Below are 27,560 nucleotides of genomic sequence, written 5' to 3'. Positions count from 1 at the left end.
ACGAGCATGAATCTGCTTTAAACTGACATAGCCTTCAAACTGCTGTAGGAACAAAACATGACTCTAAAACCAGTAATGGATTTGAGTCAAAAAGAGATATACATCTTGCAGCTAGAACACATTACAACCCTTCTTGCTGACACCAAGTCCTCGATGCTCACTGCATAGAAGAAAGAAATTTGACAAGGTAAGAAGAAATTGCAACTGAAGCATGATATGTTAAAGGCAGTCCTTTAAGAAAAACTTGCAAGAGATACCATATGATATGCCAGCACAAGTGTGACGATTGCCTTTCATCAGTCTTCTACTTTGTCCATAACTGCATATAGTTGATACACGGGAGTGTGTGTGTGTGTGTGTGTGTGTGTGTGTGTGTGTGTAATATATATATATATATATATATATATATATATATATATATATATATATATATATATATAGCTGCTATCACTCAGAGAGTTCATGGTCCACTGCAAGCTTTTGGTCTTTCACTTCCCTAAAGTCAGATAGTAGCATTGCTGTCTATTAAGCAAGTAGACTACCACTTCATATGTAGACATCATTATAGCTGTGTTCGGTATTTGTCTTATCAAATGTGTGGCCAGGCCACGGTAGAAAGAACTGTAGCCTTCTTCTTGCATAAGCAATGACAGTGTCTGGAAAAAGGATCGGTACTTTGTTCCTTCTTCTCGTAGCCTTGTTCGTACAACCTCTGCATTAAAAAAGGGGAAAAAAGAGAAAAAAATTGATAAACTATTTTAAACAAAAACTTCAATTTCTAAGGAATTATTCATAAGCAATCGCTATGTGAAGACGAGGGAAACAAGTTCCATCTCTATTTTATTGGATTCGATCCACATTCAACAACATTTAGCCTCACTGACATCAGTATGTTTTAAATTAGTCAATACTACTATCTCTCCAGGAGCAAGGCAAATGAGATAACCATCAATGGACTATAAATTTAGTTCATCAGGTCCAGAATAATTAAATCCATCTATCACCTTTCTTAGATTGGTTGGCAAAAATACTTCTCTCCTTCATCCAATTATAGTATGCATCTAAGGGATCAGAATAAATGCTCCATCAGTTTCTGGGCCCAATTCAAAATCCTAGTTATGTTAAAAGCCTTGAATGACTTGCAGCTAGAATATGTCAAGTAATGCCTTTAGCCATTCTGCCCAGGCTACCTGATCATCCTTTGACGTCCTCCTCCAAATGTCTCCACAAAGTGAAGTTAGATGGATGGCTACAAGGCAGAGATCCTTCTCTGTTGTGCCACCTCCCTTTGAAATGGTCTCCCCAAGGAAGAAAACCTGTTACTTGAGTTGATGTCTTTTTGGGTACCAGGTAAAGATATTCTTCTTCTGGCCATATATATTTTTAAATGCCTGCACTACACTGGAATAATGACTTTTAAATGTGTTATAGTATCTTTCCTGGATGATTTATTAATTGTATTTTATTGGTTTTGGTTTGTAATGTTTTTAGAAATCTCGGTTGTGAATATTAATGTCTAGTTAGCATTTTCTTTTGTTTCCTGAAAACTACATGTTCTTGAAGAAGATGAACGTGATCACTACTTAATCCAAATTAAGTATAACGGACCGAGATAAACATCATCTTTTTTTGTCCACCATCTTCCTAAGCAAATGTTCCTTACCATGTGGATAAGCTATAGATGTGGCACAGGTTTTGGAAGTGGCTGCAGCAGCCATCATACGAACAAAATCAGATGCTTTTTTGACAGGCTCATCGTCCTTATCCAAACCAGAAGCAGAATTACATTCCAAGATTTTTTGTTTAATATTCTCATAAATAACAAAATGAATAACAGTCTCTGATATGCCTGCATAGGAGGCAGACATCCCTCGGTAAAACCCTTTAATTCCATCTGACCGATAAACTTTGCGTACACATTCAAAAGCATTCATCCGTCTTTCTCCACGATTCCTAAAATGGAAAACAAAGCAAAAAGAAAAAACAGTTTGAAACCTGAACAGTTTATAACACTCTTCCAAGAGCTGGCATGGCATACTCCATTGAGCAAAATTCCCAAAGCCTCACATTTACATATTGTTTCAGGTATTCACTTATACACAATCAATAATCACAGAAAATATACAGCCTTTCATCTACATAAAATAGCCTGACTCTATCAACATTGATTAAATTTCAACTAGAACTGTATGCCCCAATATCTCTTAAGGTATAGAAATATTATTTATTTAGTAAAGTTACACTTCAAAAGCCAAAATCAAATTCCTATGAGGAGGATTCATGTTTCATCATGGATGACTAAAACATTACTGGCTGAGTAAGAAGAAAAATAACAAACACATTAGCCTTTGTTACAAAGTCAGAACATGAAGGGAAATATATGCCCATTCTATTTCTTCCTGAGATTCATGCATTTAAAGAGGTATTTCTTCTACAGTTTTTAATTATATAGTTAGGGGTTCTGACCATTAATTCCCTTGTCTCTGAACTCTTTATTTCAACAACAAATAGTTTTCCAAGTTCCTGAATGTCCCTCCAGGCCTGCTAATTAGAACTGAAGGCTCTTAGAATTGAACTCGGAATTTTCACACAAAGGGTATGTTTTAATAATTGTGGCTATTATGCATAGCTTTTCATATTCTCTAATGGAGATACATATTACATCAATTAAGACTAGCATTTCAATCTTAGTTCTATTTGTCTAGATGCTCAGATAACTATATAAAAAGACCTCTTTAACTGTGTTCCCTATTCATGAAATTGTCAGTGTTACAAGTAAAAACCTTATAATTGTTGCATTTGCAACCAGTTTTTCATTTAAAAAGTCCTTCCTGAAACTTAATTGTTTGTGTGCATGCCTTTGAGTCAGTCTTAACTCCTAGTGATTGCCTGGCCTAGTCCCTGCAGCTTTCTTGGCAAGAGTTTTGGAACTGGTTTGCCCTTGCTGCCTTCTTCCTGGGACTGAGAGAGAGAGAATGGCCCAAAGTCACCCAGCTGCTTTATGCTTAAAGCAAGACTAGAATATTGATCAGAAAAGCTGCTATTTCTGAACCTTCTTTGAATTGCAAACTTGATACTATGGCTCTCAATGTTACGTTGTATGCCATTTAGACTGTTAAGAAGCCACTATAACACTTATTGTTGATAGCTTCTATGCTCCAAATCATGGCCAATCAACAGTTTGCCTCATGTTTCTTGTTAATTCCTGTTCCACAAAATCACAAAAACTAAGAATCACACACAACAGCATTTCAAGGTCCAAAGAAATTATGTTTCTGCCCACCTATTATGGGTTAAAAGGATTAAAATATATCATAACTTATCCAGATGACGTTTCCAGTCCATGCAGTGAGGGACTGACCATATCCAGTTACATTCTACAGCTTAAGGTATAAATATTGTATAGTGTACATGCTAGAATCTCTTTGAAATAGACAATCTGCCTACAAACACGAGAAAGAATAGCAGTATTATAGCTTTAGAGTGAAACTGCACATTCACAAAAATGGATACTGCAAACAAATGTTTTCAGACAAATGCAATATGTATGTTTTCAAACACTTAAGTAAAAAGGCCGAATGTATCAATTGCCAGCAATTTTTAAGCAAAATGTTAAAATGTTAAGACTCAGAAAGATTATAGAGATAATAAATCAATAGGTTCATTTTAAAATAGAAGTATGAGGCAAATTAATGGTGGAGCTTTATTGGTTCCTCACATTAACTTTGGATAAACTTTATATATGCTAATCTACTTAAATTTTCAAGAGATCATTTTTTTTACCTTGCATCAAGTTGTAATCGTGTCTTTATTAACCAAATTGGATTAGTTATTGTGATTGCAGTAAAACCTAAACAAACAGTTAAAAAAATAAATTAACTTTTCTAACATCATGGAAACAATATTGTAGGCTAACTACAACATATACAGGAAAAAGATGTAAACTGACTTGTACTATGCTAATTGTTAAAATTCAGAATTCTACCGACATTTTGTTATTACTACAAGTCCATAAGGCCAATATTTTGCTGATTTCAGCAAAATTATTCAAAATTATTAACCATAAGTACATATGCAACTCAGTTTGCGCCATTCTATTCATAGAAATTTCATTTGGCACCTGTCCAACATACAGATTGAAACAAGGCCAATTAATTCTAAATGTAAGCCATAAAAGCAAATTGCAAATAACATTAAAACACATCAATAAATTATTCTCTGTGAATTTAATGTATACATTGGAAATTCAAAGCAGAGCATAAAAATATGCTAGCTAAATAACAGTCAGACACATTCCTCTATATAAATACTTCAATACTTGATTAAAATAGAAGTTGGATGTCATAAGATTTATGCCAGAGAGTACTACTTAACATTCAAAGTGGGCCACAGAAATTCTTGTACACAGAAAAACAAGTTATTAGAGTTAAAGTAATGTGAACATATGTATACTGTGACCTATTAAGCAGGCAAGATAGCAACTATTGGAAGTTTCAATAAGATGATATTGTTCTGAGTCTACTAGATAAAAGTTTATCTCACCCAATGCAGAATCACAAAACACGGAAAGCAGAAGGCTGGAAGGGCAGTTTTTAATAGCTGTTCAGTTACAAGATTAATATAAAATACAACATTTATAAGGTAACACAGAAGGGAGCTGTACATTTTACTAGATTCTGACCACCCAATTGTTATTATTCTATTGGAATGAAATGCAAATCACTACTCTTGCTATCACAAATTCTACTTCCTTCCTGAAGAAAAGGGAAACAAGGATTTCAGAATCAGTATTCAGGTCACCTTGTTCAAGGAATTTTTTGTGCACATTCCAAACCAGAGAATGTAGAAACTTGATTTGTTAATGTCATATGAACAGTTTGTATAGGTTCTTCTAGGTAATTTCTACAGTTGCTGACATCATGAAAATTATACTTAAACAACAGCACAATCCTAGATATATCTATTCAGAAGGAAGTACCATTCAGTGGGTATTAGAATTAAATACTTATTGAATAATAGCCTCAAGGAGTATAAAATAAAATGATCCCAACAATTTTAAGATTTAGTCTATATTAAAAAATCCATCCAGAATTTTTAATTTCATGGGGTTTTTTGAGTGCAAGTTCTTTAATTACTTGCCATTTTTATAAAGTTATCTTAGAATCCTTTAAATAAACCAGCAGCATTACTTTCATTCTCCCAATGCCATAATCTTTTAAAAATTTATCACTGCATCTATTTCATGAGTCTTTCCTAAATTAAGGTTGAAACTCTCCTGCACTCTCCATTTCGGTTCTAAATTGACCTGGACATTTCAATAAAACAAACAAAATTATTTTCTTGCTATTATGCTTAAATGTTAGATTCTAATATTACTATAATTACTTCTATTTGGGGAAATGCAACACTTTTTAAAATTGCATACTGTATTTAAGCTTAATATTTATGTCACAATAAAAAGATATTAATTACATGAAGCTATGCCTACTTAATGCTAAATTAATTCTGGTCTCTTTTTTTTTTTTTAACAGCCACAAAGAGTAAATTATTCTCTCTACTTGGATAGTTTTGGCTTTTAACAAGAATATGGACATATAAGATGTACTATTTTCCTTTCTTTTTGTATATTTGTAAAAATGAAACCAATGATTGTTTCAATATTCAAAAAATGCCCTTTCTTTAGGTATTCTATGAGTAGTCTAACAAAATGTTTTCCCTGTGTGCAGAAAAATATTTTTGAATCATTTAAAAATAACAAATGGATGTAGGATGATGGTTTTAATTTATGGTTTGAGATTAAAATCCTTACCTAGGAGAAAGACTCTGAGATAAAACTTACTTCTGAGCAGATATGCATAGGACTGTACTGTCAACTTATTTAGTTCTGAAAGCTATTGACAGGAAACTCTGACTACTGGAAACTGTAAGTACACATTAGAAGATTTTTAGAGGAAAAAAAGACCTACAAGTTTCAATCAAAACATCTCAAGACCCCAGGAATAATTTGCGCTGGCTTTGTTTGTGAGACAAACTGAACTGATAAATCAATATGAACACAAGTAATGCCATATTATATTTTAAAAGGAAAAAAAAAGGGGGGGGGGGAAGAAAGAAGGCTGTTGTCAATGAATTCAGTTAACTGCAGTATTATTAAGTGCAGTTGTGAATAACTACTTCAAAATTTACACATAAAAATAGAAATCCTGCATATTATCATAAAGAGAGCTTACTAAATATATTAGGTTAATTTTACAGCAGTGATTACAAGGTTTTCCACCTCTCCCCAAACTGAATGGAAGAAATAGCTGAGTGAACAAGGTATACAACTGGAATTCAGAAATAAAGATTCCCTTATGCTGTCGGTTTACGTGTGGTTACAAACCCAAACTCTGGTTCTTACTCTACAGGCTGCAAGAGATGCTCAGTTCAGTACTCACGAGGTTTAAGTTAGTCCATATTTCTGCAGGAACTGACCTGCGGATGGGGAACATGAGATGACACGATCTCACTCTTTCACGGGAGAAATGTACAGTAAATGCCTAAAATAGACACAGGCTTTTCTGTATCATAACAACAAGCAGTGACCTCATCAGATACATGTGACAAAACTGAATCCCATTGGAAGGATTTGTGACTTAGTAAAAGGTGAGATCTAATTTTTAAAAGTTTAGAACAGTAAAAAAAAAAAAGTACAGGCCACAAATACTTAAAAAAAGGGTTTTGTAAAATGCACTGAGTACTGAAATTTCTGCCATCTGCAGCAATTTAATCATTTTATAGCACATAAAATACTTACCTACGCACTTTAAAGAAACACAAAGTATTGGTTGGCTTTGTTTAAAAAAATAATTAAAAATGCTAACCTTGTCATAGGAAATAATATGCTGAGATTAATGTAATTTAGAGTATGAGGTCATCCCTGAACTTTGCTAATGCATCTCAGGCTTGTTTTGAGCACTATTAGAAGCATAAATGAAGAGGGAAAAAAGTGAGAAAAATCACAGTCCAGCTAAGCTATTTATCTCCTTTTTCAAAACAGATGTCTAACAAATATATCAGAAAGTAGATTTATCATGATAGAATGTTTTAAATTCAAAACTTAAATTCTGTTGTTGATATTCAAAATACATCAAGTAGATGACTAGTGAGAAAAGCCAATGAGTTACCAAAAGTAGAGAGTTCGTGAAATATAACCTTTTCCTGTTTCATGTTAGAATTAGTGTAAGAGGAATGTCCTCTCAGAAAACAATAGCTTTCAAGTCTACATATTGTACATGCAACCAAAACTACCTAGAAAAAATCTAAGCCAGTATTTTTTCTACAATTTACACAGAACTGTATCACACAAAAGCTGCAATATCACACCCAACAAATTAGCAAAGGTACTTTATTGATTTAGGAATGGAAAAACTTTTTAGTGGATAGGTATAAAGGTGATAATGCTGTTCCTGGTTCCCATCCACAAAAAATAGGGTGACAGAAGTTTTGTGCATACAGCTTTACAATGGTGGCAGGATGCCATCCATATTTAGCATATATCTATATCTGGCAGTGTTACAGTTGTGCTACTTACACTAGAATAGCATAACAACAACTAGAGTCATATTCAGCAATATTACAGTGCTTCCTAAAGTATTCGAAAAATATCTAGTTTCTGTAGTGCTATCTGGAATAGATGTTCAAGGTTCTTCTGGATTTGTAACACCATTCTTGCCTGATCTGAATGGTCAATGTACACAGGTCTATTTTGCCCACGAAGAATGCACTGATACCCATAAAGATGTCTAACAAAATATTTCTTATTGATAGGAAAAAATTAAGATACTAGCCACAAAACATGTAATTTAATATTTTATGCTTTACTAAATATATTTAGCTTTTGTAAAAAATACCTGTACGATTTAATAATTCAAACAAGATTTTTAAAAAATCTATTAAATAAAAATGAGCACAGAATAGATAGTTTTATGTTTACTGAAAAAGTACACATGATTAACTAACAGGAAAGTACATAATCTGTAAAAGATTTCAAAATAATATCTGTATAAAGAAAGTCTCAGACTTCCATGTATTCTTAACTATACTAGTAGCTCTAAGCTAATATGTATCCTGCAGGCAGAATTGTTAATAGTTTAATTTAATGCAATCAGTAAGCATTTTAAGAAGCAAATACAAAAATGACAAGGTTAGCATTTTTCTCATAAGCTATTTTATATTAGTTATATGACAACGCAGCCAAAAATTATATGTCAGTAATTTTAGATGTATTTAAGAACTTTTGAAATGCAATCTATGAGATTTCTAACATCCTAAATCTATGCTAGTTTAAGGGGAAAAGTAGCTACCTTCAAAGCCAATATGCACAGGAAATTCTTTTTCACCAACCATGTAGTTTAGGTATATAACTGCAAAGCTGAACATTATTGCCCATCAATTTTTTGTAAGCACATGAACAAGATAATTTCATGTAATATGAACAGAACCACAAAAGTGCAAAAGAGGTAGCTTTTTACATTAAAAGCAGAACAAAGAATACTTGTCTCAAAGTGACAGCTATGAAAAACTAAGTAACTAAAGAGATTGATTTAAAACAGAATTTTCATATAAATAATTCAAATCATAAGAGCAGAAATACTGCTGGTTTGCATGTAGATATGAAATTTGCCAACAAATTAATTTTCTACATCTTCTGGGCAAATATGCATATATACACACAATCATTATGAAAACAAGGTAAGCAATCTTTAAGCCAAACAACTATCAAGGTACAATATACAGAAGGTCATTTTCAGTTAAAAAGATTACTAATCCATTTTCATCTTCTGCTCTGTTCTTTGTCAAGAGAAATAATATTTCTTTTTAACTTCTGAGAAAAAAAGAAGACAGGTAACAGTCTCCAAATCAATTTACAGTTTAAAACTAATCCCCCATTGCACTGTTCCTTCTTCCCTCCTCCATTCCATTCCCCATGGATTCCTTCAAAAAAACCGTTTAACTTAAAGCCACTTAAAATTTAAACTTCATTCTCCAAAACAATAAAAGAGAAGATAAACTAGGCTGGTTAAATTATTTGGGGCATTTTAGTTTCCTAGGACTGATATGGAAATGACTGGGTGTTTTAAAATGGCCAAATGATATATATACCTATCTATGAGTGAGTGAGTGAGAGTGAGAGAGAGTGAGAGAGAGTGAGAGAGAGAGAGAGAGAGTGTGTGTGTGTGAGAGAGAGAAAGAGAGAGAGAAGATTCACAATTAAACAAAAAATCAAAACAAAAAAAACCCTTAGTGCTATCAAGAAGCATCATAATGTCAAGCATGATTCTGCCTCCTTCGTTTGATAAATGTCTCCCAAACATGTCAGGATTCTGATATGGAAGAAAGAGCCACCCATAGAAACAATTATTGTAAAATAGCACAATCTTACGTTTTCTCATAACATGCCTCACAGAAATCATATGGGGTTTACGACCAGATAAACTGTTACAGAATTGCAACTCCATATATTCTGTAAGATTTCTGAAAAAACAGGTATATAATTATGTCTGATTATATTTTTTATCTCTTCCTTTTCCTAAGAATCTCATTCTCATACCCCCCAAAAGAAGTAAATTTGCTTGCTTCCTTGTTCCTTTCCTACTGAAGGTAACAAGCTTTGAGGAATTATCAGATACAAGCAGGTGGCTTATCAGAGGAAGAAGTTTGCAAAAAAAAAAAAGTCTGTTGAGAAAGAAAAAACGAGGCTTCTTTATTCCACATAAAATTTGCTTAGCTTGATAGGACTATGCACTGATCAAGATTCAAAGGGGAAATGGTGGTTTGGAATGAACTTAAGTGAGCACATGGTATCTGTTGGCACCTTTTTTTTTCTTCCTAGCATTTTTAAACTTCTTTAAAGCAAATGTATATTTCCCTAGGATTGTGTGGCTGCTGCTGTGTAAGCCCAGGAAATGATACAGCTTCTTTAAGGAGCATTAGAAATCTTATGCTCCTACATGCTCCAAATCACCTTTTCTCTTAACTCCAAATCACTGAAGTCCTAGAAATTAGGTCTGTATGACTTGCTAACTTAAGAGTTAAGAAGAAAATAAAATGCTTTCTAACTCAGGCTTCCAAAAATACTTTTACCAAGCATTCATACCCAATCAGTAGATTTTCATAAACAGTATTTTAGTTGTGCAGACTGCTCTATCGTCATTGTACTCTGAATTGTCTATTTCCATTACTTCTTTAGGTTTTATTTATTATTGCAGCCATTCCATTAATAGCTTTCCAAGAGATTAAAGCAAGAATTCAAGAATCCTTACCTGCCACTCCAGCTGAGGTCATGTGTACTTGAGTAGAATCTGGCTCAAATACGTTATTCATAATTTCTTTGCACTTGGAGTAAGTTGCAAAATATAGTGCTCTAAAAGTAAAACAAAGTAAATACAGTTAACCACAACATAATTTCATATGTTGGACTAATACTAATAGTTATACTGCACTAAGGAACAAGGTTCTGAACTAGGGTTTGTCAGATACGGTGTGTGGAGGTGCAGCTTTCCCGTGTTCACAGGCCACAGCCCACTCACTCCTTCAAGTCTGTTTCCCTGCTGGCCATCTCAGCCCATGAGACAGTCAACTGGCAAAAGCCCACTCACCACCTCCCCTCTTCATACACATTGACAGCTCGTAAAAGCCTGCTACCCGCCTCCATTCCAGCATCCCCATGTGCTCCAACAGTCAACTGGTTTGTGAGGGTAGATCAGTGGCAGAAAACTGGTTCATTAAAGCAGGCAAGTGATAATATAAATAGCATCATGAGTACTCAGATTAAAGAAACTGAGAGGTATCCAGTACAGTTACCATTCTGGAGGTTCACACATGTTTAGCTAAGTGGAACTATGTCTAATAAAAGCAATCCAAAAAGAAAAGAGTAAGTAAGAGATTTAAGTAACAAAAAATAGGATGTCATTGAGTAGATATTCCTAGAATCTTAGTGTTCAGAGATTTCTATTGAATAGCATTCTTATTTAGCAAATTGGACTAAGATTTATTATTATATGGCATGTGATACATAAAATAATTCATGTGATACACAAAATACTTAATTTTGGGATGAAACGTTTTGTTGCAGACTTGAGTTAAAAGGCCTTTAAAACTCAGCGGTATGGGAAAGTATATGTGTATGCAACCATGCGAATTATCTTATTGGCCTGAGAATATGAATTTCCATGAAGAAAAAAAAAGTAAGAGGTGTTTAACTGCATGGTCCTTGCATTTTCTGAATGTTTATTTAAGTTTGAGAAATGCTGGTCTAAGCTTTCAATACTTAAAAGAAGTGTTTGTTTATACTACTGAAATATTAAAACATGAATGCTACAGACTAATATTCCGGTATGTCCAGTAATGTGGTATGTTACTATAACAACACTGAATCTAATTAATGCTATTCTTTTAATTTATTCAGACATTTAAAACAAATGTAATAATTAAGAATAAACCAAATGATTTATCTGCCACAACAGCTTTTTACTGGTAGTTTGAAAAACTCAATGCACAGGGTTATGATCTTAATAAATGAGTCCACACAACAGAACATTAAGTTAATGCCATTAGCTTTGCAAACATGTGGCCTTTCACAAAGATTTGATAAAGTGGTTGTTTTACATGATCTAGTTAGCAACAGGGAATTTGAAATCAGCAGTGTATGCTATACATGTTATAAAACAGGCCTCATTATATCTTATTCAAATAGGGAAATGCTGTTAAAGCTACTTAGCAAAGGTTTAAATGAAACACAAAAGTATTTGTCCAAGGTTGATGACTAGAAAAAAAGGATCACAATTCATTCACAATCCCAAGAATACATAAGCAAATGGACAAGCACAGTACAAAAATTAGGGGAAAGTCCACAATCACATTTTAACTGGTATGTGACAGAAACATACAAACTATATAATGCATTTTCAGGCTAATTCCCACTTTTCTCCAATCTTCTGACTTCTAATTTTAATATACTATTCAAGGTCCGTTTGTGTGTGCGTGTTGTGTATGAATTCCAACTCATATAATGGCTTGTACTTTATTTTTGCCTACTTTTTCTCCAATGCAGTGTATAATGGATTATATAAATTAACTGCTTATTGAGATATTTAATTTGATGGAGTCTGCCTTACTCATGGACTGTGGTTAGTTTTTTAAAAAATAAAAAAAATTCACTCACAGGCACAATAGCCAAAATTGCAATATTAAGCCTCTATTGAAATCTGTATTAGAGAGGGGGGGAGGGGTGTGGTGAACTTAAATCTGTCAAGTGTGCATACTTTCTATTAATGTGACAGTTTATGACAGGACAAAAGTAAGCAGTTTTTCATAGGATTATGAGAACCTTAGGTACAGCCATATCCATAATGGGACTAAAATCATATCGTCTCCAATGCAAACGTCTAAAAGGAATCATGTTGAATCAACTCTTGATGTCTAAAAACTTCTCAAAGGACAAGTGGATAGGCTGCAAACTGGACCTGCCTGAATGACTCAAGTCTCTTATTTCCTACGAACAATGACTGAAGTTAACTCAGAAGATAATCCATTTTAGCATGCCCTAGTGTGCATCTAAAACTGGGCATGCAGCCATATGACTCATTCACAGATAGTCACCTCTGCCATTACAAACTGTTTCTTTTTCATAGTTCATTCCACACATTCATTATCTTCTATAGAGGGGTAACAAACCTACTATCTAGGTTATATATTGACTACTCCTCTACAACTGTGAACTTACTTGGTATAATGTAAATTACAGAGAACTGATACAATTCTGATTACATGAAACACTATTAATTTATTCAACTTATCCTAAATAAAATGGTATGTGCCTATTATTTTATTAAGCATAATAAAATACAGAATTAAAACTATCTGTATATGTAGATATTTATGTATATATCTCAGTAGTATATTTACAAGGATGAATGTCATTTGTTTATGGAAAATTCCAATTCCAGAATTGGAAAAAAAATAATACACTAACAGATATTAGGAGACTGTTGGTGTTTATAATACGGCTTCCAATTATAGTGTATTTTACTTGAGAGTATGATGCAAGTTTCCTTAATATGGTTTGCATTTTTGCAAGGATTCATATATAGATGACTACACAGATTAAAAGGAATATATATCATACTTATCTTGAATGTTCCATATAAAACAGAATGAAGCCTATAAAAAGTTGTAATTGTCACTGACTAGTGCTAATAAGGATATAGAAGTAGCTTCTCAAAAAAGAGCAAAATGCCCAGTGACTTCAAAAGAATGAAAGCATTAAAAGACTCTATTATCAGATAAAATAATCCAAATAAACTCTCCCCCCCCCAGTTTACCTGGATGGAGCCACGCCTACCAAGTTAGGACCTAGTCCTCTGAAAAGTGACCGAGGACCTTCGTTTTGTAAGATCATCCTGTGAAAGAAGCACATATATAATACAATAAAGTACATTTAAAGTCAGATGGAGATTCCAGTGAGCAACAGTTTGTAGAATATCTGTTACACAAATGTTGTGGTTCCTGTCTGGAGCATAACTAAATACCACTTCAGTATGGTGGCATAGCCTGTCTCTGGCAACTATATTTTTTATGTCACCTTTCTGTAACACTGCTTTTATGGTATACAGAAATGGGGGGGGAGGGGATCTGTATACCATAAAATAATATTTCCCAAAGAGAATATCAAGGGAAAGACTGTAGGTGCTATAGTTAACCTGAAGTACACTAAATCTCCAGTGAGTACAACTAGTCCTCAACAGAAACTGCAACTACAAGTCAAGAGGAACCATATGGCCAGGTTCTAAAAGCAAACAAATAAGTACCTGTCAGGAATTAAGAACTAATTAGTAGTTATGTGCCAATTCCAGTGTGATGAAAGGCCTGAGAATATCCGTTAAGTCATATCAGAAAGAACTACTGAAGAGAATCACTATTTCAATATATTTTCCTTCAAGGTCAGCCTGCTGGGCCTTAGAGTAGGGACTCCATGTTCTAAGTGTGTCCAAAACTCAGTCAGATGAAGAAACATCGGCAAGTCTGAATCTGGAATAGCACAGTATACTATAGTAGCTAGACCATGTATTCTCCAGTTTGAATTCTGTCTCTGTTATGACACACTGTCCTATCCATTAACCACAGACATACAGGCACACATTTAATATAATAAGTGATCCAGGTTTTCAGAAAATCCCACAGAAGAAATATTCTTATCACTTATCACAACAAAGCGATATTAGTCTGCATCAGGAAAAATAAAACATTTATATAGGACAACTGGCACTATCAGCAGTGTGGTATGGCTTTCCCAGGGTGTTTGCATGTACACATGTATGTAAGAGAACACTTCTTCTGGCTTTGCCCACGAAGCAGGGAAAATGTTTACAGTCACACCCATGAAACAAGCTAGAAAATCCCCTGAACTAGCTTCATTTAGCTTTCCAGAAGACACAGTTGATTAAATTCTTCAAGGATAGGCACTTTGCTTGCACCGGTGGGCTTTGTAAAGAACATCTCTTAATATTTGTCCAGCCTTATTATTGGTGATCCAGACAGTGCCATGTAACACTGAAGTGTTATTTAGTTCTAACTGTTAAAATGCTGCGTTGCCTGGATATTTTCAGAGCTAGTTTAGGAAACAACTCCCAGGTTTAACATTATCTAATCAACATGCTATATGCTGCAATATACTTATCAATAGTGTTCAGTATTGTCAAAATGTCTTTAAAGTATCTCTTGTACAAATAGAAATACAGGTTGATGACATGAAGATTGAGCAAACTGCAAACAATGTAGGAAAAAAAAAAACCCTCCTCATTTGGAACTGTTTAAACCAAACAGCCCAATTGCATTACATAACACACTGTAGCAGTTTAAAATGTCCTATTAATTCTTGGTGACAATATTGGAAGAAAAAGGTCCTCCCAATCTCTTCTCTAACTGTACAGTCAAATTTTGAAGGGTTTCCTCTTATAAGAATTGCTTATAAACAGGCTTGTTTTCCACAATGCTTTTAATCCACATAATCAAAATTCAAAGCTCTGAAATATGTGGTGCAACTGTATTCCTGAATAATAACATGCCTTTAAGAGAGTCAAGGTACGATTTTGCGGTCTTAGCCATCAGATATGTCAGTACACAAGACAAGCAAGACCAAAAAAATATTATTTTTCTAATGTTAATTTAACCATAGTTGATGCACATATTCTTCTCATGTATTTCTGTCAGATTAAATATTATAATTCATCAGTAAATTTTGGAAGGTTTTTCAAACTGCAGTTTGAGGAATTCTGGGAAGCTTTAAAATGTTGCACAATACATTTAATTCCTAGCTTAGCTGAAGTTTATCATCTTTGCTAGTTATAAGAGGCTGGCAATCATTTATGGACCACTGTCTTCATAGCATCAAATGGTAAATCATTATTGGCTTTATTGATAGACTCAGCCTATTGTGGTAATGACTGAATGGGAAATTGATATACATACAAACCCAAGCCCACTCCCTAACATTCCAACTCATTAAGTCTTTCACCTTTTAAAATTGTGGAAAAATATATGAAGGGGGATTTATATTATGTGTACTTGAATACAAACAGAAAGAAACCATCAACTACTTTTACTCACATTCCACCAATTATAAGAAATTTCTTTTAAATCTTCATACTCAGTGTGGAAAGATCAGGACTGAAAGAACAGAAATACTGATTTTTGAACACCTTCACAGAGCTATTACAAATCCATATTGTAGACCTAGAAGGGACATGTTGGCTGCAGCTAAAAATGTGTATAGAACTTAAGTTATGAACAATACAAAATAATTAGACTTGTTTTGGTAAAAAAAATCAAACATGTAATTGAGGAAGGAGAAACAAGAACCTTTTAAGAAATATCAGATTGCTTCTAGTTCTCAAAACTAATTGCTGACATCTACAAATGCCAGGATATCTAGCATATGTCACTGTTAATATTCAAAATAGCAATGTGAAGGAAACAAAGGTGGCAAGTTTTAATTTATCCATAAATATATCATAACACAGTAATCAGAGAGCTTTCCTTTTAGTATTCATTCAGCAAGATCAAGATGGATGGTTTTTGGCTGACAACACACATTCTGGTTTTCAGTTGGATCATATGTCCTAAATAAAGCAAACAACCAAGCTCAGAGAGCACCAAGTTCAACCCTGAGCTACAGATATACTCTTCAAAAGGATCTAAATAAAGGATAATACTGACTTGTTTCCCAAGGTCTTTAGCTCCTGGCTTTGATATATACCATGTAAATAAATAAAACAGAAGTAATTTGTTCTTATGAATTCATTCTCCGCAATAATTCAGCAAGTCAATATTAACTGTAATACCAAAAACATGTGAAACTTTACTTTGCAAACTAAAGGAATAAGTATCAAGACTAAGAGGATAATCTGGACAACTGAACTGCGTTCTGAGCATATATTTCATTTTAATTTCGCCTTTTAGAATTTGTTATTTTAATATACGTAAAATGAACTTCATGAACAGGAATAGGCAATCTGATGCTATCCAAAGTTAGATTCCATGTCCATAATCTTTAGCCATTTTCCAAAATGGCTTGAGCTGATGGGAGGTGAAGTCCAAAACACCTAAAAAACAGGTCACCTAACCTTGCTCTCTATCACAGAGTAAAGAGTACTCTTTATGTAAGAGAAAGCCATATATGTGGAAATAGGAAGAAATAGGTGCTCACTTAAAACAATGGAAAGCCCGTGGGGAAACTCGATTAACACCTGCACCATTCACAGTATTCAACTGAACTTCAGAAATGTAGAGCGTAATAGAGGAAGACTGCAATCGTGTTTTCAAAACTTCTAGTGGACATGTCAGGATTGCAGCTACAGTGCCTCCACATCTGCAAAGAAGAAAAATGAGATTAGGTCACTGAGAAATTCATTCCTTTCATAAAAAATCAGTATTTACATCTATCCTTTTTGATAGTCTTATAATTTTCACAAAGTGGCTAAAAAGACTAGTAATATTCATTAGGAGATCTAGCTCGAGTTGAAACTTATCATGTCGCCCAGCCTCAGCTATGGAAAATAGATGCTATAGTTATAAAAATATTACTTCTTTATTGACATCATTTTTACCACCAACTTCCAAAACTCAAAAGAAATTTACAGAACTACATAAAACCATATGAACAGCTCCATCATCCTTAATGCAACCTGGTATTCTATACCAACTTTTCATCCATCAAAATCGCTGAAATGGTTTTGTCTTCAGGAGGGATGCTATTCAGATTTCTGGAGGCAGGCTGCTCCATAACTTGGGAGCATATTAGATGTGGAGAGAAGAGTAAGATACTCCTAAACATATTTTATCCAGTTACAATTTAAAAAAAAAATAGACTATATCATCCAATATTTCAGCAATGTTTTAAAATGGCATATATGTACTTTCATTTTAGCTTTCTTGAATACTGTCTAGAATAGAAAGGAACATTAGAACTGAATTGAATCTTTAAATTCTGCATTTCATGTTGCTCTTAATTTTTAAAAAAGCTTAAAGTAACTCAGACCTCTGATACTGAAACACCTGCTGAAAGAACAATTACAGATGTACTATCTATTATCGACTATTATCATTTGCCAGAACTAGTGTTCTGCCTCCCCTCTGGCACATCACTACACTTTCTTTTTATTTTGAATTTCTAAAAATGAACAGGGATCATTTTAGCTATTAGACAGCAATTTCCATCATTTCCCCAGATTGAACTCTGGAAAGGACAATGGGAATTGTTGTCAACCACATGATCAATACATCAAAAATTCTCTGAATCAGAATTCCTGTATCAGTCCAATTCCACTACTGATACATGGGGCACTTCAATCACCTCCACTAAGCAGCATCCACACCTACCTCTGTGATTCTTTTTGCAAGAAACCTGGCTTAATTTAGCCAAAGCCAATGATTTCCCTATTCTTCTTCCCTTAAACATGAGCTAAGGGGATCCTTTGGCTTCTAGTCTGGTTAAATGTTCCTAGTGGAACCATGACCTTTGTCAACTTCAGAAACTGTAGACCCCTTGTCAGTTATAAAATATTACCAGCTTCAATTATTTTGGTAGTATATTTTATTTTCTATGAGTTGTCTTTTCCTGCAAAAAGTAGATTAACTAGAGAGGTAATGTTGGGATTTGTGAACATCATTCTAGAAGAACTGGGTTTTGATCGTAACTCTAGTATGAAAAAGCCAAGCACAGTGAACAGGGGAATAAAAACAACAATCATTATCTCCGTGACTTAGAAGAATCCCTCTATCGTTCCTTAAATCTTTTCATTTTTTTCCTGAAGTTTCTAAGCACAAGTAAAATACTTCTCAGTACATTTCCAACTACCATGAGCACTGTCCGAATAGTCAATACTGATCAAGATGGATAAAATGACTGACCTAATATAACTTCCTATTCTGTGATGATATAAACCTCTGAAAGGTAGATCAGCATAACTGAATACCCCTTTTATTTGGTATAAGACTAAGTAATTAGATTTACTTTCTCTGCATATGTATTTGTATATATTCATAAAAATGTCTACTATACATACAAACCATAATGTCCAATATAGAATTGAATTGGCCATTCAAGGTTCATATGTTCCTTCTAAATAAACTCTAAATAAAGTTCAGTCTAAGTTTGCACAAAAAAAACGCCAAAGTGTCTGGATAATATATTAATAGAGTTCTTAAGGAAAACAAGGCATGTTATTTTAGTCAAGCTGCAAGGTACAAAAATTGACAAATGTGGGCTTTTAAATGTGAGACTTCATGTTGGATATGCTTTTTAAAAAAAAAAATCTTAGATTGTTTATTTACTAAGCTATTACTAGAAACACAGCAAAAGAAACAGGAATTCATTTAACTTCATTCTGTCATTAATGGAAATTGGTGATTTTAATATAGAACCTCATGTATTTATCACAAGTATGACTGTTTTTTACAAGTATGACTTGTTAAACAAAGATGATATACTATATATGTATAATAGCTCTTTCATTACACAAAGGAATTATGCTTTTTTGCTGCATTTGCAAACAATTATTTCCACTAGCAAATATTACTGGGAGGGTGGAATAAATAATGAGTTATCTTTTTTCAATATCCTATAACTACTCAGACATCTGCAATTATATATAGATTTACTCTATCAGAACCTTTGAAGATAGATAGCAAGATTTACACCAGTAAATTTAAAGAAGCCCAATTTCATGCAAAACTGGCAAATAAAGATCCAAATGGAAATATATTGAGTAACATATACCTTTTTCTTAAAAAGGAATCACTCAAGTCTTTGCTTCTGATGTATCTCTACATTTGAAGCAGTTTTTCTTTTTCTTTTTTCTCAATATATTGGTAAGCATTAGTACTAGTGGTATATATATAAAAGTTAAGTACAGGAAAGTGGACGGCAACTGCATTTATATTGTTTATACTTTAAGCTCTATTTTTTTACTATTTTGTTAGCTACTCTGAGCATTTTTAAACCAGAAAAACAAGATTACAAATTGTAAATAAAAATTTGAATATTACTATACTTATTTTCTAAAATAACCTTTAATATGTGCACATATTTCAGATCCAAGCTTGTAATCCTGGCACTGACCGAGGTTTCAATCAGGACTGGAGACACCCAGTTTCAAATCCCCATTCAGCCAATAAGTTCAGTGGAGCAACCTTCCAAAACAAAATAATGTTCTGGCAGAACTTTTATTTTTAAATCTGTAGTAGTAGGATGTATGTGATTTGTTTTCCAAGTACATTGGCTTTAGATAATAAGCTGAATTATAGGAAGATTTCCTTTTGACAAGTTTGCCATACATGAAAAATGCTGGAAAGGCAGATCTTTTTACTTTACTGCTTTTATTTTTAGTAGGCTTTTCTATTATATTATTGTAAAATATATATAATACATTATATTATTCCGACAAAACGGCATTTGTACAGTACTGACTAAAGATTCTTAACACTCTAATGTTTAAATAACAGACCATTAAACATAGAAAAAAGAAGGTATTATATCTGTATCAACTATGATTTAAAATGTTAATGTTAATAGGCATGAGATTATTTCCTTTGCATACAGAACTGAATATACTATTAAAAAACAGCTCCAGATTTCATCACAATATTTATTGTACAAAATGGTTTCTGTCTTAAGGGTTTCTGTCTTAAGCTGATTACTTAGTATTAAGGCCTCCACTGTAATGTTACTTATTATTATTTGTGCATATTGAAAAGAAGATAGCCTATTTGTTTTCTAACTTCCCCCTTTTTGGCTTCTGCTAATTTACAATATTTATAAACATTTAGGCCCTCTTAAAAGGCAAACTGTAAATGTATTTATTTCTTATGCTGCATATATGGGAACCATTCTTGTTTAACTTCTGCTGTGAATATACACTGTTAATTTGCCATTGCTGCATATTCTACTGTTTTCATTTTGGTAGCTCCCTCCTCTCTTTTAACAAGCTACTTTCACACATAGTTTTGTAAAGCAGGACAAGTGGAATATTTTGCCTTCTATATTCTACAACCAAAATAAAAAGGACAGAGTAGAAGAAAGCCAAAGAGCTTTCCCTGGCTGCTAGGTAATAAAAATACTTGGGATTGATAACCCCAAGCTACTTTCACCCTGCCCTGCATGTGATCACACACATATTTCCCAGTTTTGCTGAATGAGGGATTAGGCAGAAGCCTTCAGCTACTACTCCAATAACAAGCCACTCAAGGTCTGCAACATACCTTCTGCACAATATGAACTTTGACCAACTTTGTGAGACTTGGAAGCAGAGAAAAAATATCTTACCAGAGGAGACTCCCAGAAGAAAAAGGAAAAGTACTAGCTTCAGAAATCGTATAAATGCATTTGGACATATGGTTATGGCCTTTGTCTGCAAGGAAAACTCTACTGCATTAAGACGGGCAGGGACACTGAGGAAAACAGTGAAACCATGGGAGTCCACACCTAGGGACAATTAGGTCAAAATGAGTGTTGTGAGATCATGACACAAGCTCTGTTTTATACTTGTATCATGATATTACACACAAGTATGTAAGGAACAAGTTTGCACTGTCACGTTGCCATGCATGCTTCATCACTTGCCCTCCATGACAGATAGCAGAATGAAACAATCTCATTCCTAAAAGAATTGTTCACTGCTTGTGTAGACCACACCCAAAATCTGCAAATACAAAAATCAGGGACCACTCAGAAATGAAAAACTAATTGGTATACCTGGGTGAGAGGAACAGAAGGAATAAACTTTAAGATGCAGGGTTGTGATTTCACATTCAAATAAGAACAAGTTGAAACAAAGCATGAAATTCACAGGCCTGTATTAAATAGCATTTGGATTTTGATAATTTAGAAACAAGCAGCACATTTCAAATAACCAATTTTGGGGGAAGGGGGCTTACAGAAAACTCATGCCCCAAAATGTTCTGCTTCAAGGCTTTGCAGCAGTATCATCCTCTCAACAGAAAAACCCTATGTATTCTAAACCACATAGTCTAGAAAGGTTCCCATGCCAGCAACAACTATGTCAGAGAACAATTCTTTATACTGGTATCCTATTTATGCCCCTTCTCTGATTGAGATACAGCACTATCTTTTGCACTGTTTGCTTCCAAACTCTGTTCTTTATCTCAAAAGTTACTTAAGGATTTAATGTCAAAAGATACAGCTACATTAATCTGTTGCAGCAAAAGAATCTCTTGAGGTATTTTATGTTCTAAACTTTGCTGGTAATACTACCAAACCGGGGCTTCAAAAATCCACATGATCATGAAATGGCAGCAGAGAAATCTAACACTTCCTAGTTATCTGTCAGTTGTCTGGCTGTATTTATTTATTTAGTCTGCAAGCCCCATATAAATCTAACAATTTTATTACAATGTAAGGCATCACAAACTTCTTTCAGGGAAAAGTTATATTTATGGATTTGGCATGGAATTCAATTCTGCACAAATGGAAGCCCATTTGTATGAGGAAACCACTTCCTCTCTCTGGGAGTTTTGCATGACCAATTAAAATATATTCTGGACAGCTCAACATTTCAGAATAGATTTTGACTGTGTTTTTACAACACAGTGAATCGTAAACCAGCAACATCTTAGCTTAGTCAGTTGTCTTAACCCAGGCATATGGTAAGTTTATAGATCAGTTTGTTCTTCAAACCTGGAAAACTGAGTTAAATAAACCAGAGTTCAGAAAATTGGATTGAATAAACCATGAATAAGCATATCATGCAACTCAGAACTGAGAATATGCTGAAAACTGCAGAAGGATGGGAAAATCTCTGTCTCAGGCATCATTAATTTCCTGAGTGGAAGATCATTACTGGATCAGTAGCACTTCCACAGAAGTAAGTCCCACTGAACTCAGTGGGACCTACTTCTCGATAGATATGTAACAATGTCATTATTTGAAATTGTCTTTATAATGCTCAGTACTGCCCCAAAATGTCAAAGTCCTTCTTTGAAAAATAAAAACAAGTACATATGGCCAGAAGTCTTCATTCAAAGGTCTTATTTTTACATATTCATACATCAAACTACTATCTAGTATTTGATCTTTCAATAAGTACTATCAGTTGGGTTGAATGCTCCTTACAGTCTGGTAAATGCATATAGGATTACAAACCAAATTGTTAGAGCATATGATTTATTATTTATACAAGGTCTATGCACAACAGCAGTGTTAAGAGTCAGTTATCTCTCAATTAGCTTGAAGATACTCCAGAAAGAAAATGCACCTGCCAAACTGTAGTGGATTATCTGATCATCTATATATTTCAAGAAATCCACGTTATCAAAAATAAGCAATTTTATAGATTCAACAGACTTCCTAGAAATACATCTGTTTGCAAGTTAGAATAAGATACTCCTGCCCCAAAAAATAATTGATACAGATAAGGAAAAATACGGAACATGACAGGGAAAAACCAGCCAATTCAGGATCATAACCTTTGCAGATTGAAGTTTTAACTTTCTTCCTTGCAGCACACATGTTATAGATGCATCATACCATTTTATTACAAATCTCCCAGTGAAATTTAAGTAGAACTGTGTATTACCTAACATGTACACAGTGATTTAAAAAAAGTGATTTCAAAGTCAGGCAGACAGAAATTTCTCTTTTAGTCCCAATTCAAAACATTCCCACGACTTCCATTCTATTTTCTTGAGAAGAATTTCTATCCATCTTAAGCACACATCCCTGGACATGCGCCACCAAATAAATTTCAGGGGCCACATATTACACAGGACTTTTGTAAACGGAGCACAGATAGTCAATAAAATTTAAGGCAGAAAGGGAGGAAGGGTATCATAAAGAAGAAGGGCCACCGATCCTTTTTCACCTACCCTCCAGCAAAGAGTTGTACGTAAATGTCTCTCTGGTTCATCCTCTCATTCTTATCCCGGTTAAGATGTAACGAAGGCCAAACGAGAGGCTTCTGCCACCGCTCTCTTTCTTGCTAATCTGAACGCCGATGAGCACAATCCAGGAAGCCCTAACGCTGCTTCCCCGGAGACGGCTCTACAGAAACCCCGGTCCCGCGGGAGAGGCAGCGGCACCAGTCAGCAGGCAAAAGCGCAGCCACCCGGCCTTTTGCTTCCAAGGGGAAACGAAGCCCAATATAAACAGATGTGGCCATTGGCTCGCGAGCGACCGTGACATCACCGGTTGAAGCTGTGCAGGCTTTGTGCACGTGACCATGTACTGTATCCCGAAGCGAAACACGAGCATTAAAAAAAAAAGTCAATTACGCCGGAGCGGTGGGGGCAGGATTAACATGAGAGACACCGCACCATACAGCCTGCCTGGGGAAGGGGATTATTTCGTACTTCTTCCTTCCTTGGGATCAAGGCCCCTGAAGTCGTTGGGTGTCACTTCCGAGTAAACATGCATTAGAGTTGGCTATAGGTGCACCTGCTGCAGAGAGCAGAGGACTATCAGGGACTTTCTCCCGTCATCTCTGCCTCTCACGGGTAGGAACTCACAGACGCGGCTACCTCCCCCTACTCCTTTCAGAGGGAAAAAGGGCATGCAAGCGGTTGCATTCTCCCCCGGAGAGTGAGATTCATATAATGGTCTCTCCTCAATGATCTTTATTTTAAAAAACGCTGTTAAGTATGGTAGGCAGAAACGGAGTTTTGCACAACATGCTTCCCCATAGTAAACAAAACCAAGGTTTGTTTAGTTAACCTAATTTTCTGGGTTCATTAGAAAAAAATGGTTGGATATTTATAAAATATATTGTTCAAACACAGGTAGTGGCTGGCTCAAACAACACCCAATGGTATGGCTGAATGGGGACTTAGATCCATGTTTTCTTAGTCCTTTGAAGAGTTAAGTGCATAAAATAGAATCAGTATCTTTCCTGTATATGCTCGCAATTATTCTAGTCCTTGGAAGGTCAATCAGTTTCACAATTTTGCAGAGAGTACAAGAAGAGATAGGTGATACTCATCTTTACAAATATCTCCTTTCCACACTGTCTACGGTTCCTAATTACTATGGGGTTCAGCTCCTCAGATTGCAACTACTCCTTATCAGCTTTACATATTTTACTCCTAGGACCTTTCTATACTTCCCTTACAACAGTTCAACAGTGCTTACTAGTTTATTACTAGATTCCACCCCCATCCCTTTCAAACTTCAACTTGTATATGTTAGAAAAAAATTGCATGGCCATTGGCTTTGGGAAAATTCTATCATTCCCATAGCCCAACTGTCAAGAGGATTAAACATTCTTTAGAACTGGTTGCATATGCACTATGAAAACAAAAGAGACTTAACAGATCTGACCGGAGGGCCTATTCTACTAAGAGCCAATTTTTGTGAGCTGTTGGGAGTTAACGGATTAAACTCGATGGGATCTTCTGCATAAGTAGCCTTTTCTAACTCAGCAGGTTCAGGTGTGCTGGATGACAACTACTCAACCAATATTGTTGGACAATATGGAAGTTAAGGTCCAACCCAGAACTGCAATGCCTAAAAAGGTTAGCCTTGCCTTATAAAAACACCAGATTTGATTATACTGTTTGCTGTTTTCTGCATCTTTCCCAATTATATCTTGAATATTTACTGAGCCGCATCAGTACTAATACCTTCCATTTCAAAGTTTGTGCTATTTTGGGGATAATTTAAATGGACTGTATTTGTTGTTACATTTTTTAAAAGAAAGTCTGAATACTATCTCATTACAGGATACAGACCTTTGCATTCCGAACACACCTATGTAAGGCTGCAACTGAAAACACTTGACTTGAAAAGCTTTCTCTTCCATATAGCAACAACTACCTTTCACATGCACACTTTTTGTAACTAAACAAAGAACTTTTTTTTCTAATGCTAAAGTGTATTTCTCTAACATGGAAAAAAACAACTTGGTTTTAAAAGTAACAAATACAGGTCTAGTTATTCTGCAACAAGATTACATTTTTTCCCAGGTCCAAATTTATTATAAAAGGAAACACTGCTGAGGCATGTCTGTATTATATTTGTAGCACAATATTTGTAAAGATGTGTAATCTTTTAATAGCCCTTAGACAAGTTTTAATTTATTTAGTATATTTATATAGCCACCCATCTCACAAACGTGTTACTCACGGAGTCATCTATGCATAGTTTATTGTTTACCATCTATTCAAAAAAGGTTGGGATCATTATTTTCCACTGAATGAGTAAAAACATCCCAAACCCTGATCATACTACCTGAACATGTGTAATTATAACATACTAAGGAGCACCTGAATTCATATCAGATCATTTGATCTTAAAAGGTTTGAAAACAATGTTGCAAAATTCAGTGCTTAAATTATCTTGATTTCAATCCTTCCACACATATATTAAGATTTGAGCTGTTTATTGCTTTAAGCCTTAGCAGCCCATGATCCTCCAATGTAGGTGAACAAAAGGCTATTCTCACAGCACAGGTAAACCATAGTTTGGCAACGTCTGGATTAACTGAAGCCGGATGAATGCAGCACTATATAGGCATCCAGAGGAAGAATAACCAAATACGCCTCTTACATGCAATGTCACAATATAAGTACAAAATTGTGAAACATACATGGGTATTCAATTAATAAAAGAAAAAAAATGACATCACATCATGCTGTTTTGATATAAAGCTTGTCAAAGCACATGATTTATTCCATGTTTCTGTCTTGATTAAGAATCAGATTTCATAAGAATCTGCCTTTTCCCACCTGCTATTATTAAATCTGTCTGCTGTCTTAAGGCAGGATTCCTGCATCCTAAGCCACAACATGGATTGACTCAGACAATATTGTTGTCTGAATCAATCCATGTACACCCATGCAACTATTTGATTTATATCCTGCCTTTCATTTGGGAACTGAAGGCAGCATATACAATACTGGTTTATTCAACAATTCATGGGTCAACCCCACCCAAAATTGTTGTGCCATGCTATGCATATTCAATTTGGATTTGTTCCTGAATAACCAGGCATATGACATAGATGGACTCTCCCTAGAATGTGCAGGGTATATCATCAAACCTTCTCTGCATGAAACTTGGATTTTGAATTTTCAATCTGAAATCACACAGAATTCCTTTAGCCCAACTAAAAATTACTCACCTGAATACCATTACATAACAAGCCCCATTTTTACTTATAGTTTAAAGAAAATAACACATACACACACACACACATATATACATATCATCCTTAATAAAAACCACACAGAATCGGTATTGACTCTCATGCAACTTCAAAGAAGAGATCCCTGCCTTCCAATTAAAAGAAAGGCCCCAAAAAGCTGGCACAGGGCCAGTTTCATTCCTTTCGTCAGAGCAAGATGCCTTGCACAGTATTTTCCAGGCCTTAAGTCCTATCGTCCAACCTGCAACCGACCTCCTTCCCCCGACTCCTGCTTTACTTCACACCTGAGTCAACGCGCTTTGACCTCCTGTGTTCTTCGAGGCTGCCCCCACACCAGCCCCCCCGGCCGGCAGCAGATGCTTCTTAATCTAGGGAAGCCATTTCTACGGGAGCTGCAGCAGGAGGCCTGCTTCCACCCCAGGTCTTTCTGCAAGACCCGAAGAAACCTCTCCCGCCCGGGCAGGCCTACAGCTTCAGCAGGAGTTTTCCATACCGCCCCCCGTAACCGCTGGCCAGGCGGCGCGAATCAGGCGAAGCTTCCACCTTTCTCTCCAGCATCACAGCCCGGCCAGAACGCTTAGGTGCCCGCACGCTTCCCCTCTGACGCCCCCCCCGAGGGCCCAAACCTGTCTCAATTCTACCTACCCTCCAGCAAATAAATGGATCGCGGTATCTTTCCAGCTCATTCTCTCTCATTCTTTCCCCCGGCGGTCGGGAGGGAGGACAGGAGATGGTGTTGGGCACTTCCTTCCTCTGTGATTGCTTAATGGTGCAGGAGCGCCGGGCAAGTCTCTGGTAGCGCCATCTTCTGGACAAGGAACTAATTGTCATTTAGGAAAGCGATAAGAGAGCGCGGCCAATAAATTT

At 35.2% G+C, this 27,560-nt stretch overlaps 1 protein-coding gene across 2 annotated transcripts; it reads right to left on the bottom strand.

Annotated features, from left to right (window-relative positions):
* Positions 1 to 446: 446 nt before the first annotated feature.
* On the bottom strand, positions 447 to 27,462 carry SLC25A36 (solute carrier family 25 member 36). Of its 2 annotated transcripts, none has more exons than XM_063306707.1 (7): positions 27,339 to 27,462; positions 16,748 to 16,909; positions 13,365 to 13,442; positions 10,305 to 10,405; positions 3,784 to 3,850; positions 1,664 to 1,953; positions 447 to 712 (listed from the first exon to the last, which is right to left on the bottom strand). In XM_063306707.1, exons 1-7 carry the CDS (start codon positions 27,377 to 27,379, stop codon positions 489 to 491), a joined length of 963 nt encoding a protein of 320 aa, XP_063162777.1. In that variant the 5' UTR covers positions 27,380 to 27,462; the 3' UTR covers positions 447 to 488. The 2 variants fall into 2 exon arrangements, with proteins under 2 accessions (XP_063162777.1, XP_063162776.1); XM_063306706.1 differs by lacking the exon at positions 27,339 to 27,462 and adding an exon at positions 23,422 to 23,635.
* Between the last annotated feature and the right edge of the window lie 98 nt (positions 27,463 to 27,560).

Source organism: Candoia aspera, chromosome 6, assembly GCF_035149785.1.
Source record: "Candoia aspera isolate rCanAsp1 chromosome 6, rCanAsp1.hap2, whole genome shotgun sequence".
Lineage (NCBI taxonomy): Eukaryota > Metazoa > Chordata > Lepidosauria > Squamata > Boidae > Candoia > Candoia aspera.
The sequence above is the reverse complement of the archived record's forward strand: the minus strand, read 5'-3'. Positions and strand labels throughout refer to the sequence as shown.

Coding starts and splice junctions, on each gene's coding strand:
- SLC25A36 (XM_063306707.1), bottom strand. CDS start 27,379: ATGAGCTGGAAAGATACCGCGATCCATTTATTTGCTGGAGG. Junction 13,443..16,747: donor CGGGCTTTCCATTGTTTTAA/GTGAGCACCTAT, acceptor CTTCTTTCACAG/GATGATCTTACAAAACGAAG. Junction 10,406..13,364: donor GTAGGCGTGGCTCCATCCAG/GTAAACTGGGGG, acceptor TTTTACTTTTAG/AGCACTATATTTTGCAACTT.